Source organism: Sturnira hondurensis, unplaced genomic scaffold (genome assembly GCF_014824575.4).
Source record: "Sturnira hondurensis isolate 20B ecotype Veracruz unplaced genomic scaffold, ASM1482457v3 Scaffold0010128, whole genome shotgun sequence".
Classification (NCBI taxonomy): Eukaryota; Metazoa; Chordata; class Mammalia; order Chiroptera; family Phyllostomidae; genus Sturnira; species Sturnira hondurensis.
Window position 1 is genome coordinate 9,342,861 of NW_028082759.1, and position 14,648 is coordinate 9,357,508.

Consider the following 14,648-nt stretch of genomic DNA (forward strand, 5'->3'; position numbering starts at 1 on the left):
CATGGTCATTGTAGGGAAGCTATAAAAATAAACATCATTTAGCTCACCGGCCGGCAGGAAGTGCTGAGGGACTGCCACCGGCTTCTTGTCCCCGTCGGAGCTGCTGCTGCTCCAGCTGCCCCAGCTGCCCCGGCTGGCGCGCACGCTGCCCGAGGAGCTGCCGCAGTCCGAGCTGGAATCGGAGCACGACTTCTCCCCACGCTTCTTCCCAGGCTTCTGGAAGTAACCCTCTGCGGGAAGGAAGAGAGGAGACCTGACCCCAGGTGTCGCTGAATTTTCGACTTGATGTCATTTCTGATCGAAGGAGAAAGGTGAAATTCCCAAGACAGCAAGGGTTGACTGCAGGGTCAGCTAACTCTGCTCACTGAACGAGAATGAAGTGACCTGAAACTAATGATAGGACTCTGAGAAAACAGCAGGGAAGAGCTAGGTCTCCTCTGCCTATGGGACAGGCAATTAAACTGGTTGAGGGCTTATTTGGTCCATACCAATGATAACCTTGGCCTAAAAATGGTTCTGGGAATAGCAAACACTTCTATCAACCAAACTGAGGCCACCCCTGGCCGGGTAGCTCAGCTGGTTAAAGGGTCATCCTCATATGCCAAGGTTGCAGGTTTGATCCCCAGTCAGGGCACATCCAGGAATCAACCAATGAATGCATAAATTAGAGGAACAACAAATTGATGTCCCCACCCTCCAACCTTCTCTCTCTCTCTCTCTCACCAATCAAATAAAAAAATTAAAAAATAAAATCAAGGCTAGTCTATTGGACTGAGGTTTGTAGGTACTTTCCCCCTCATTTTAATTAAGATACCCACTAAGAGCTTCAAAGTGGTATTTATGTGTGGGTGGGGAGAAGCTCCAGTAGGACCAAAAAGCAACACAAGTGTCTAGGGAATGAACAGCAGACAAAGACAGAAGCCCACTAACTCTGCAGCCTGGGCGGTGTGCACTGGCCTGGCATGTGTCTGGGAATGTGGGGGGTTGGCTGGCGGGGTCACACCTGCCCCCACCCCACACCCCACCTGGCCTGGCAACTTCAGTGGCCCTTTAGCCTCCAGCTCTGCCCTAAGCAGGACCTAGCACTGGATGCCCTCTGCCTCCCACTCCCAGGGACATACCCAGCAGCCCCTGGGTGGCACAGTGGCCTGACTCTGGAGGGACCAGCTGGCTCAGGCTTGTGACAGGGCTACCATTCTAACCTTCCACAGGCTGCATGAGGACGGTTGAGAATGGCTAGATTTCAGGCAGGTGGGAGGCAGGAGGAGGCAACACTAGAGGCCTGTCCAGGCTTAAGAGAATCTTAGCTTTCTAGTCTCATCCTGACGGGTTTCCATTCGGGCTTTAGTGAGCTAAGCTGCCTGGAAAGTGATCATCTCATCAAGACACCACTTCTCCCACAGGGATACTTCCTCGAGGACACAAAAGTCCCCCGCCTGCAGCACTGTTGGTAGCTCAGCAGGGTCCATACCTGCGTCTCTCTGTGCCGCAGGGGAGCTTCTTCCGATGCCGGTGCCCGTCTTACACGTTTCCCTGGAGCTTTCCTGTGGACACCAGCTTCTGACATCGATAGCACGGCTCAGCTCAGACTTTTCAAATTCACTGCACTCAAGTTTCAGTTCGCTCTGTTCAGAAGGCCTGGAAGAGCCACAAAAAGCCATGTTGGGGTGTTATCATACATAACACGTGCATATTGCTTTCCAGGAGACTTATTACAGGTGAAAATACGAACAGGGAACACCTGGAGACCCCTTCCCTTTGGGTCTGATGGGAGAGGATGATGAGCAAAGGGAAGATACTCAGAAGAAAACAATTTTACTGTGTTAGAACTAGAATTAATTTGGAGGTCCTTTAGTCTGTTTTTACATTTTACAGTAAGAAGACTGAAACTCCACAAGTTATATGAGTCACTCGGGGCCAGCTAGTAAGCAGCCAAGTCCAGGGCCAGAATCCAAGACTCTTGGCTTGACTTCCCTGGTGTCTGGGGGAGGGTGCTGAGCATTTAGTCAGCTTTCTTCCCAATCATTCATCCAGCAAACATTTACTAAGGGACAACCACGTGCCAGGTATTGTTAGAAAACATGTGGCGTCTACCCAGGACAGAGTTCCTCCCCCAAAGAGTTTATGGTCCAATAGTAACCCCTCTCCTACTAGACCATGAACTTTTTAAGGGAAGAACTGTCACACAACCTTGTAAATGGCCATATGTGTGGAGAGAGCTATGGGATATCTGAGTGGTTATTTCATACGGCCCAGTTTCGGTCCTCATGTAAGGTTGGTGGGACGGCAGTTAAGAAGATCCAGAGTGTGAGATGCGGCACACAATTTCACTGCTTTCTGACCGCTCGAGGTAAAGAGGGAACAGACGGAAGCAGGAGCCAGGGGAACAGACAAGCCAGCAGCCACCTACTTCTTAAGCATCATATTCTCAAAACATCCTGATGAGCTACATGATCCTTGAAAGCTATATTGTATGTTGTTTCTTCAGCATGTCAGAAATCTGCATTCAAATAGCTATAACACTTAACTGGTGAAATTACACTCTAATTTCATATCTTTCTACAGGTTCACATCACAGAAATATGAAACTTTAGAGTGACCATATTAGTTAATACAAATTTCATGAAAATGCAAATACAAGAATACAAGGTATAACTTTCCTTTCTATAGGATACTGCATTGCAGCTTTCGATCAATTTAGCCTCGATCTTTTCAGCCAATATCAGGATAATTAGCCATCCACAATTGGTATTCAGTATTAACAACGAACTCACAAAGAGTTTACTGCTTTTTTTCATATTTGCGTGTTGCTGACCACCGGACACAAGCCAGAGGTGTAGCAGGGCCTGAAGACCCCTCGGAGTCGCCCAACCGTTCTCCACAGAGTGCACGTGAGACTGGCCGGGGGGCGCGTCATGCCACAGAGTCACAGCGTCTGAGCTCCAGATGCAGCGGCTGGGGGACCAGGGCAGACACTGCACCCAGCACCACACGCTTCCCATCGAGGTCACTGCCACAGTGGCGACTGTCTGCCCACACTTCCCTTCCAGTAACAAGAGGAAATGCAGCAAGGTGGAACCCTGGCCCCAGGCAAACCTAGAGCTGCGAGGGGGCAACTGCACAGAAGCACATTTAAGTACCTCGCTGGGCTCACAAGACAGAGAAGTCCCCGGATGTTCACAAGGAGAAACAGCCAGGGGGTGAGGACGGAGGGGTTACTTGGGAGGAAAGAGGCTTAATGCCCAGGGCCTGGGTTTTAGCACCCAGACAGTAGTCTCCAGAGTCAGGGAGCTGGGGCTAAGTCTCCTAAACTGGGGCCCTGGAAGGGAAGGGACACCTAGAAAATGAAAAGCCCCTCCGAGACCCAGGGAGGAAGAGGCAGGGCCACGGCTCCTGGAGGCTCTGGACCAGGGCACACTGTGGAGTGTGGGGAATCAGCCTTCGGAGCCGAGCCCCTGGAGTCAGAGGACACGCACTACTGACCTTGGTTTGGGGCGGGAGGTGGGGAGCGGGGAGCAGTACCTGAAACTGAGAAACGTCCATAAAATTAGATTTAAAGAATACTTCCAGAAACACGGAAATACAGGATTCCCAGATAAATACTGCCAGCGCCTTCATTTTACTGATAAGAAAAGAAAAGCTCAGGAAGATCAAGTGCCCCGAGGTAGCGACAGCCTGGCTCTGACCCTCTCTGGCTCGGGGGCTCTCAGCGACAACGGAACAGTTGGGGTCCCTCCCTCCTGGCAGCGGCTGCTGGGTGGACCCCCAGTGGCCCAGACTGGCGACCACCCCCTTTCTCGTGGCAGGTCCTGGCATGGAGCCCGACGTAGGCTTTTCCTCTAAAATCTCCCACAGCTTTTAGCATTTTATAAAGTAAAAAATCTGAAAATCCTGTGCACTCAAAGGTACTTTTAACAAAAGAAATTAAAACACAACCAGAAAATATTAATAAAGTTTAAGAACATGGACCTCAAAAATACATAAATGTTCTTAAAATCAACATGGATGGAAGAAGGTAAAACACAGACACAACAGCATGGTGACAGCCAGAGGGACAGGGGGTGGGGACAGTGGAAGAAGGCAAAGCGGGACGACGGGGACCGAAAGAGGCTTTGCTTGGGGCAATGGGTGCACGATGCAGTGTGCAGACGATGTTTCGTTGAGCTTACACTTGAAACCTGTATGGTTTTGTGAACCGATGTCACCCCAATACATTTAATGAAAGGAAAAGAACATTTATCTCAAAATGCAAACATCTACAGTCTCACATTATTTGTAGCCAACATAACAAAAATAAGCTTAAAAGATAATAGCTAAATGCAAATTACAGAGTAAAAAATAGATCCAAATCTTCAAGGAATTATAGAAATTACAAACCTCAAGACCTGCACAGCTCCCCTTTTCTTGTTTTTTCTACACGTTCGGTTTTTATTCCAATTTAAATTTTGTAAATTCCCTTCTTTTTTCTCCTGAAGCTTCTTCTTCCTAGAAGAATCTTCCTGCTAAAGAGAGAGAGGAAAAAACTGAAATTGACTAAGTAGAATAATGCTTTTTTAAAACGCTGTGATTTTTAATTTTACATAAAAAGTTTGGTCAGATTAATCTGGAAAAGTAAGGGGGTCTATTGCTTTTTAAAATAAACTTTTAAAGACCAATTCTATATGAATTTCAAAATGTTCAAACACTGCAAAAACTGAGACATACATTTCCCAAACTCTAGTTTGTTTTTATTTTCCTTCTCTCTCTACACCCCTCAACCCACGCAAAAGGAAAAAGAAAACATTGCCTATAAAATTCCTGAGGAGTAAAAAGGGAAAAACATCTGTTAGCAATTCACGGTCAGCTCACTGTCACCTTTGGCAGCAATAAATCTCCAGCCTTCACCTGTTAACTTGGAATGTGCGGTTCCCATGAACCACCACTGAAGGGAAATCATGTAAAAGCCCAACTTAGGAGTAATTTGTATATTCATATTTTTGTGTTTATAGATGCGCGTTAGGAGGACAGCCAAGTCTCCAGAGAATGCTCCAAAATGCTTTAAGCCTTTTAAGTAAATAAGGCAAGAATATGCTTAATGTCTTTCAAATGTGGTTTTGAAAAAACTTAATTTAGCAGGACATACATATACAATTGACCCTTGAACAATGCGGGAGTCAGAGTTGCCAATGCCCCCCATGTAGTTGAAAATCCACGTGTAACTTTTTTACAAGTATTCAGTACAATACACTTAGTTTACCTGGATTTACAAAGAACAAGTTCATGTTATCTCTGTTACAAAATTTGTCAGCACTAAAACAGCTTGGGATAATGACTGCCAATGCATATTTCATGGGTAATCAAAACATAATTGTTAAAGCTTTTAACTCCCCCAAATTTAACTGCTAAGAGCCTACCGTTGACCAGAGGCCTTACTGACAACAGGAAGAGTTGATTAACACATTATTTTGTGTGTTGTATGTATTCTTACCAAAAAATGAGCTAGAGAAAAGAAAATGTTATGAAGAAAAATCATAAGGAAGATAAAATAACATTTACACTATTTGTTGAAAAGAAAAATCCATATACAATTGGACCCATGCAGTTCAAACCCTAGTTGTTCAAGGATCAACTATATATTTTAGATATATGGAAAAATTATAGATTTTGAATATATAACATTTTTTCATTGGGTTCTTTCCTCTTTTAAATGTTAGCCATAGTCTATTAATAGGCCCAGAGAAAGGGGGTTCCCTTATCCTTTAAAATTTTAAAGTAACTCATGTGTTTACTGTCTTCTAATACCTAGCTCTTTCTCTTCCACCACGCTACCCCCTGAAGCAAAGGCACTGTGGGGGGCCGTGGGGGAGTGGGGGGCAGGGGGTTAGAGCTCACACATTGAGACCCCAGGGCTCTTAAGGAGAAACCCCCTTCCCAGGGACCTCACAGAGGCCAATCCCCTAGCTTTTCCTGCTAACCCTCAGGATTCACATTTCACAAAGAGCAACTACAGGCTCATTTTACTTCTTTTTTCAGGACGTTAGTCCAGAAATCAGAGTGGGACCCATGAGGTTCTAACATACACCTGGCTACTACACACAGGACTTGGAAGAAAAATAAAAGGTCGCTGATGCCTGCATGTTACATCTGGGGTGTCAAACGCCTCGTGTCCCGGTCAAAGCAATATGCTCACTACAATAAACTCTACAAATAAATGACACTGTAACTGTGTATGTGGTGGGATTATGGGATTTGTTTTCTTTATGCTCCTTTATTTTCCCCCCAATAAATATGTATTAACTTTCTTGAGATTCTGAAGGTATTTTTAAAACATGACGCGTTAAGCACACGAAGCTGTATTCTATAGGACCTTGTGTTGATTGCTAAACAGGCATTAAAGACATCTAATCAGAGGCAATCCAGAGGCAAACATACAGGATTTGTGCATGCATTGCTCCCTGAGCATTTCTAACTTTGGGGGCTGGCTGGGTGGGGTTCTTCTCCCCTGCCCTGCCCTGTCTGTCCACTTGAGGACCAAGAGAGGCTTTTCAAGCAAGGACTGGAGCCAGCCTTTCTGTCCCTCCAGGGTCACCTACAAACAAAGGGTCAGTCTTCAAGTGCAGTTAGAGACAGCAGTCACTCCTACACTTGGCGGTCTTTTTCAAACCAATCTGGTTAGTCCTGTCACCACGCACAAACACGACGACAAGAATTTTAGGACCACGGAGAGGAGGGGCTTAGTGGTCAGAAGCCCCTCACCTTCTCTGAGCATCACGAAGCGTGAACGGTAGGGCAACGCCACACACTCTGCACGCAGAGCCAGAAAGCAGCGCCCGTGAGCCAACACAGGACGGGACAGGAAAGGGGATGGATGAGAGGAAAAAGATGGAAGACATGCAAAGGAATGAAAAGTGAACGGCCTTTTTCTTTGGCACTGTGTATGTGTGCGTGTGTGCGTGTGTGCGTGTGTGCGTGTGTGTGCGTGTGTGTGTGTGTGAGAGAGAGAGAGAGGGGAACATGCCTACAATGGAACCAGCAAATGGAATAGTTTGGGGAAAGCGAACCCGAGCATCAAAGTAGCACACTTGTCAAGAAGTGAGAGGAATAAGAGACAATCTGGCTCTAGCTCCGCTTTCTCGTAGAGAGGGGTCACGTAGGGGGCAGGACAAACGAGCAAACTGCCGGGCTGGGCAGCAGGGCAGCAGTGAGACAGATCCCAGGCTCCGAGGCCTCACTGCTGGGGCTGAGTCTCACTGGCGCTTCTCGGCTGTGCGATCTTGGTCGTGCTGCTTGGCCGCTCTTTGCCTTGGTTTCCCTAGTCTTCCTCAGAAGGCTACTGTGAGGATTCAACTACCTGACACACAGTCAGCAGTTTATGGAAGACTTAGCTGTGACCATTACAGCTATTGGGTCTAGAAAGTTCTCTGACCTCCCTGATAGAAGGAAAAATTTAATAGATTGCTGGGTAGGGAAGTGAGATTTCCTAAGTTTTAATAAAAGCAAAGGAAGAAACCAAAAAAGAGAAATCACATATTGACTGCACAAAGCATTCTTAAAGCCACTGTATATAAATAAAAGCCAACAAAAATAAAAGGGGAAGGGCAAACAAATAAAACATGGAACACATATTTGATGGAGAATTAACAGCCTTACACTTGTTCTTACAGAAAATAAGAAAAAACACTACCATTCAGTGGAAAACTGGGCAAAGAATAGGAAATGCAAAGTCATAGCAGAAATAGAAAAAAAGCATAAAAAATAATGAAGCGTCCACCAAATTATTTCATAAAGTATGTTTTTAGGAAAGGCAAATTCGGGCCAGCTGACACCTCATCTTTCCACTTTCATTTTTAAAAGCTCAAGTGTGTTTGCACTAAATGTTCACGCCCGCAAACACCAGGCCAGGGCTGGCTGGGGGCGGGGAATAGGGCAGGGTGGGTTAACAGTGCCCATCTCTGGGCACTGTTACTTGCACACTTGCACACACTGTGTTGCACACTTACTTCTTAGTGCATACAGAATGTATTTTAAAAATGTCACTAGGACTGGGTGATTTTTTACCTGTTTCCAGAATTCTACAAAAAAAAAAAAAATGAAATGAAGGAAGACGCTCCCTTTTCCCAATTAAGAAAAGCACATTCAAATGAAAAAGCAAAACACAATCATTCACCTACCAGACCAACCAAGATTTTCCCCAAAACAAAAACAAACAAACGAACAAAATGGTGCTACTGAGAACAGAGTAAAACCAGTGTTCAGCATCTGCGTGCTTCGGGCATGGGGACAGAAACTGCCACCACCTTCCTGAACAGCAACCTGTCCGCACAGGAGGAGCGGGCTGATACTCTTTCATTCTAAGTCTAGAAAGCTACGACGAGGAGGTGTCGGGTCTAGAGGGAAGACTTCAGAACAAAATAGTTCATCGTGGTGTTATTTATGACAATAAAAAGCTGTAAACCACTTCGATGTCCAAGTGCAGGGAATGGTTCAGATTATGGCGCAGTTTAGGGATGGAATGTTACAGAACCACTGAAAACAAAGCTCCCCGTTCATTCCTCATGCGAGAATTTTTAGAATTACAACATTATGACAAAGCTATATAAACACAATAATGATCCCAAATTTTTAGAAATTGCAAAGAAAAGCAGAATACAGGAAAACGTGAAAAGTGGTTCATTTTGAATAGATCTTTTCCTCCCGTCCCTATGTTTCTATGATAACCACGAATTCCTTTACTAAGGAAGAAAATCTGCTTAAAAGAAAATAAACAGCCAAGCCTGGGGTCAAAACGTAGTCTGTGGTTCCCAAATCTGGGGTGCAACCTTCTTTGCCAATAAATCTAGAGGAATGTTCCCCATGTACTATACAGATTTATATAACTTTCTAAGCTGCAAAATTAGGCCCCAAGAATCTTCTAGAAAAACAAACATTGAGCAATGCACTTGGGAATGTTTATTGAGAATGGTTTTCTCCAAACCAATGAAATGGAAAATATACTCACACGGGGTTCTAAAGGCCACTTCTACAAAACCGGGAGTGAGTCACAGAGCCAGCCAAGAAGTGACAGGTGGCAGCCCTGATGCTGTACCAGGAAATCCACCTTGGCTGACTACACAGACAACCCTGACCCACAGAGCACAGCCTGAGTCCCTCAGGTCCCCGACTTGCTGCATCCTGACTGTCCAGCTGGTTGCCACCACTCATTCAGTGCAGATGCCTACCCTACGCAGTCTCATGGGCCAACAAAGAGGACACAGGCAATGCCTGGGACCCAGTGCAAGAAGTGTCTGAGCTCCAGGGCAAGAGAGAAAAGACAAAAAATAACTAACTTGAATAAATTAAGAAAACTGCCATAACCAAGGGCTCAGCGTGGAGAGTTAGCCTGGCTCTAGAGCTGAGAGCAGAGTTGGGGGGGAGGGGTTGATGCCCACACAGGTGGCAGATGGGTGCCAGCAACGGCACCCTGTGGTGCTGTTCCTCTGGGCCACCTCCTCCTTATGGCCCTCAAACTGCAGGGACCTGGAACGACTAGTTTCAACTGCTCCTCCCAGCACATAAGACTGTGGGGCTGTGAAGTCAGCACATCTCAGGGTTGGTTTCTACCTCATTGCAGGGCAGCAGCCAGGCCTCCCATTCCTAACCTCATCCACACCTCCTATCCCCAAGTCCACGGCTGTTTCTGCTCCTGCAGGCATGCCCTGTCTTCCCTGCTTGGCTGAGCTTTACCTGCACCACCTGCTATACCTGCAGCCTTGACACTGGCCAAGGTTCAGATGCCGGCCCTGGGTCTTCTCTCTGCACACACCTCGCAGAACTCAGGGTCATCCTTCGATTCCAATTTCCACAGGACAACTCCCAAATCATAAGCTCCTGGCCCGACTTGCATTCAAGCTTTGGTTCCATGTCTCCCTCTGGCTACTACTCTCTCTCACATCCAAGTCCAGCCACCCCTCTATCAGTAACCTGGCATTTCCTATGAAAAGCCATCCCTCCCCTGTGGATTCTGGCTACGCTTTTAGGTAAGATTATACCCTAAAAAATGATACTGGGTGACAGGTGGAGAGAAGGGGCACTTGCTCTTGTTCTACTCTTTCCTCTTTACCCAGGAGTGGACCCATTTGCTTAAGAACAGCCTCTCCTGAGAGTAAACACAGTCTGACATCCCTAAAACTTATATCTCCTGTATGATTAGAAGATAAATAAAACTTTCTGAATATACCCAACTCACCAATTATCAATGTTAACTATCTTTTTAAAAAAGCATGACAGTTATTACACAGATATTTGCACTCTAAGACCCCAAAATGGCTTTTGTTCTAACAGGCAAAAAAAAAAAAAAAAAAGAGTACAGACCTCAACAGAAGGTATGTCCTGTTTCTCAGAACACGTGTCCTCTTTAGATGCCTTGTGAATCTTCTTTTCTGAAGAAGACTTTGTGTCAAGCTTTTTCAAAGTTTCACAATTGTCTACTTCATTCTTGACAGGCACTTGCTGGTTATTTCCTTCAATAAATAAAAATGATTCAATTTCTAGCTAATTATTTCCATTCATATTCCCCCCAGTTAAGTCTATTTCCTACACCACACAGTCTCATTTAATGAGATTTAGACTTAAGGATTGGTTTTGACAACCACAAGGCTCTAGAAATACATTTTGTGTACAGGTGAAAACGCCCTTATACTAAGAGTTCTACCCCCTTTAAGAGAGGTCAAGGGGGTAAAAGGGAGGGGCATGGCATCATTCACCGGGGCAACAGTCATAAACGTCAAAAGATACCAACATCCCAAATGTCGAGATAAATGCATAAACAACATGTAGTGCATGTACAACAGAATACCATTCAGCTGTAAAAAGAAATGATTCCTTGCGCAACAACGTGAATATACTTAACACTATTGAACTGTACACTCAGACGTGGTCAAGGTGGGAGGAAAAAGGAATGAAACTCTGACACACGCCACCACACGGATGAACCTTGCAGACATCACGCCCAGTGTGATGAGCCAGACACAAAAGGACAAATGTTGTATGATTGTACTTGTTTGTGGGACCTAGCGCCATCAATTCCCAGAGATAGAAAACAGAATGCTGACTACCAGGGGCTGGGGTGGGGGTGCCGTATGGGTATTGTTGTTCCATGGGCACGTAGTTTCCATTTGGGAAGATGAAGAAGTTCTGAAATGGGGCATGGTGACGACTGTACGCCAAGGTGAATGTTTTTAATGCCCCTGAGCGGTATCAGTTACAATGGTACATTTTATGTTACGTCTGTTTTCCCATAATTTTTTTAAAAGCTAGGGGAAAGGAGACAAAGGGGTTGAGACTTGAGCTCTGATCACGACTCAGCCACTAATTAGTTTTATGACCAATCCAGTCTCTGAAGTTGCCAGAGCTTCGGTTCCCTTATTTATAAAACGCAGATACCAACTTACCTGCCTACCCAAACCAAACGTTAAAAAGGTACAACCTGAGCGGATGCAATGGGCCAGCATCCAAAGACACACACGCACTCCTCGGGGGCAGGCCCTTCCACAGGGCACGCCCATCTGCCCTGGAGCAGCAGCCGGCAGCGGAGTGGCAGATGAATCCAATGGCCCAGGGATGGTGTGGCTAGAAACCTCATCTGAGAACATAATTTCTCCATTTTTTTCTTTCAAGTGACTTCCTTAAGTGCATTTCTTCTTCCATGGTTTATTACAAAAAAAAAGTCATATCAACTTCAACTCTACGCTAACTGGCCTCAGTGTTGTAACATGAAACAAAGTATTTCAATACCTTCTCCTTTTTCCTTTATCTGAGATTCTTTGATACCTTTGCCACCTGAGACCGATTCGGATGGCCACAGTGCCAATATTCCACAGTGAAGCAGGCTGCAGGCTCCGGCGGGGCAAACGCCCAACCAGACGCCCGGGAGGCTGCAGTCCGCCCTGCAGCGGGGCCAGGGGCAGGCCCTGTCTCGCCCACAAAATGAAAGGAGTGGTCAATCGCTCTGATTCCGAATTTCCTTTTTTTTAAAAAATTGATTGATTCTGAAACGCTGAAGCTACAAGTTAAACTGGCTCAAAGCAAGATGCATACATTTTTAAAAGAACAAATACAAGGTAAGCACACTTTTACTTTGTTAACAAAAATATTGTATAAATGTTTACATCACTATACAAATCCTGGGGAAGCGTGACTTCCTCTAGGCCACAAACGGGGTGTCAGACGCCCACAGAGGAAAACAATGTATCCGGCCAGGAGAAAGGAGTCGAGGTCCAGAACAGAAAAAAAATCATAAAGACATTATTTTGGATTCTGGAAGCCATTAGTATGAGACACAATACAGACACTCTGCAAAAAAAAAAAAAGTGCCATTACTTTCCTCCAGTCTTCATTCACAAGGAAATGGATTTCCGTAGATTTTCTTTGGGCCAAGAATAGCACCAACATATTAGTCATCAAAGGTTCTTAGGAAAGATCCAAATGTAATATTCAGCACTAACCTAACCCCCAAAAGGGGTAAAGCAGAGGCAGACTCGAAGGAAATTACTAATACCTTCTGTGGGGCCAAGGATCGGGACAATGAGATGAATTCTAAAAGCAAGCTCTTCATCAATCCTTCGAGCAATTCTAACACCACAATAGGCAAGAATTTAGAAATTCCACAAGCGCACATTTCGCTGAAAAAAAGTGGATCCAATCCATGGCATCGTATCCAGTATGCTTACTTTAGGTGTTACACAACTTTCTTACATGTACCTCACACAATAAGAGTGTTTGAGCCACAAGATAAAGATCAAAAACAAACAGAACAAGGAACAAGTAAACTCAACAAAATAACTGCTCAAAGCTTTACTGCACCAGATCTAACCATACGGCATATTTGGAGTAAACCGCTAGATTCTCATTTCAAGCTATTAGTATCGGTAAGTAAATGAGGCTGTTTTTTGCATGACTGGTATTTCAGAAATTTTGAAGGCATCGAATTCAGTGAAAACTTCCATGTTAATTTCAAGGCTTAGGGTATTACTAAATGTAAAGGTTTATTATCCTTGACATTATTATAAGCAGAGAGCAATAACACAGTTTGCTACCTAGAACTCTGTCATAGTGCTGAGGCCAGCAGCAGTTTGTCCTTAATTCTCAATCTGTGCTATTCTGCTCACACCATTAAAAAACAAAAGTTATAAACACTCGGAAAGAGACACATTTCGAAGATCATTTACATCACACAGAAAGCCTACTCTTATCGGGTGGTCAGAAGATGCTGGCACATGGAAGAAATGCTTGAAAAATGTAGCTGTTTCCCAGCTGTTTGACAAGTTGAGGCCAAAAAACACAAGTGTGTGGAAACAGAGCCTGGGAGAATCTGGCAGCAGACTTCATTTCCATCAGGGACTTTAATTTCTGAATTACAATGGGCCTCTCAGAAGGAGGCCAGAGAAAAGGGGCAGGAAGAAGATGGCACACATTTTCTGTTCTTCAGAAAATACTGTTTCTCACCACCATCACCACCCCCACCCCCACCCCCACCAAGAATAAGCTTGTAGCCAGAGCCATTTAGATACACCTTGAAACACTTTGTTTTCACAGGGTAAGGTACTCAGGAAAAACAAACAAAACAGCCCTGTTAGGTGAAGTCACAATCCTTCAGGTACCTGCGGAGGGAGCTCTGGTAGGTTATGGGCACTTTAGGTCCTCAGTGGAGAGAGCACGCCCTGCCCTTCCCCGCTCCCAAAGGCAGCGAGTGTGTCACTAGACTTGTTTCCAAGAATGCGTGTACACTTTGGGAGAAAGAGCTGGAACACGGCAGACACACTAACCGGCTGTAAGTGAGTGAATGTCAGTTCCCAATAGGATCCCCAACCATGAAGTATGCTAAGCTCGGCTGACAAGACTGAAGATGTTTTCTCCAGATTCCAGAAAGGATCTTAAGATGGAGACTGCAGCCCTGGCTGGGGAGCTCGGCTGCTTAGAGAGGTGTCCCCATACACCAGGGTTGTGGGTTCCATCCCGTCAGCACACACACAAGAATTAACCAACAAATGCATCAATAAGGGGAATAACAAATCGATGTCTGTCTCTCTCTCCGACCCCCATTAAAATCAGTAAATAAAAAAGAACTTTTTAAAATATGGAGACAGCAGCATGCTTTTCACAAAGTAAAATACTTAGAAAAACAAAACCTGATGTTCAATGTGGAAGTGAAAACTCAGAAGGTTCTTTAATACCTGGTTTCCCATTTTCAAGTGTTCTTTGTGCCTTGCAGACAGATTCCCTCCTGATCGTATGCCTCTTCACCATGTGCCAGTTTATTACAATGTTTTCCTCTAAAAATTGACAAAAGAACCCAAAACCTTTAATACTACTAAGAAACTCCAAATCCTACTACCAAACTACAAATTTCTTCCCCTAGATTTCTCAGTCCTTTCTTATTTTTAAAGTTTTCGATTCATTAAAATGTTTCAATTATAAATTGATGGCAGCAATTTGTTTACTTTTAACCTGTTTGACATTTCCCTAGAAGAGTGATGTGAACAGAAACAGAACAAAGTCGTGTGGACAGCGAATGTGTCTCCCCGGGAGGACCCTCCTGCTCACACATAAACTCTGGAGCGGAACACAGCCCGGTGGAGCGGCACCTTGAATCTGCGGGTACAAGCGTGGTGAGGGGCCAAAGTTCCTTCATC

At 45.0% G+C, this 14,648-nt stretch overlaps 1 protein-coding gene across 1 annotated transcript in view; it reads right to left on the reverse strand.

Annotated features, from left to right (window-relative positions):
* TMEM131L (transmembrane 131 like) overlaps positions 1 to 14,648 on the reverse strand; it is a 140,433-nt gene that overhangs the window by 9,058 nt on the left and 116,727 nt on the right. Inside the window, exons 26-29 of the mRNA XM_037058366.1 lie at positions 10,330 to 10,478; positions 4,378 to 4,502; positions 1,472 to 1,638; positions 48 to 230 (exon numbers count right to left, since the gene is read on the reverse strand). Coding sequence (XP_036914261.1) covers positions 48 to 230; positions 1,472 to 1,638; positions 4,378 to 4,502; positions 10,330 to 10,478 — 624 coding nt within the window. The remainder of the gene's footprint in view (positions 1 to 47; positions 231 to 1,471; positions 1,639 to 4,377; positions 4,503 to 10,329; positions 10,479 to 14,648) is intronic.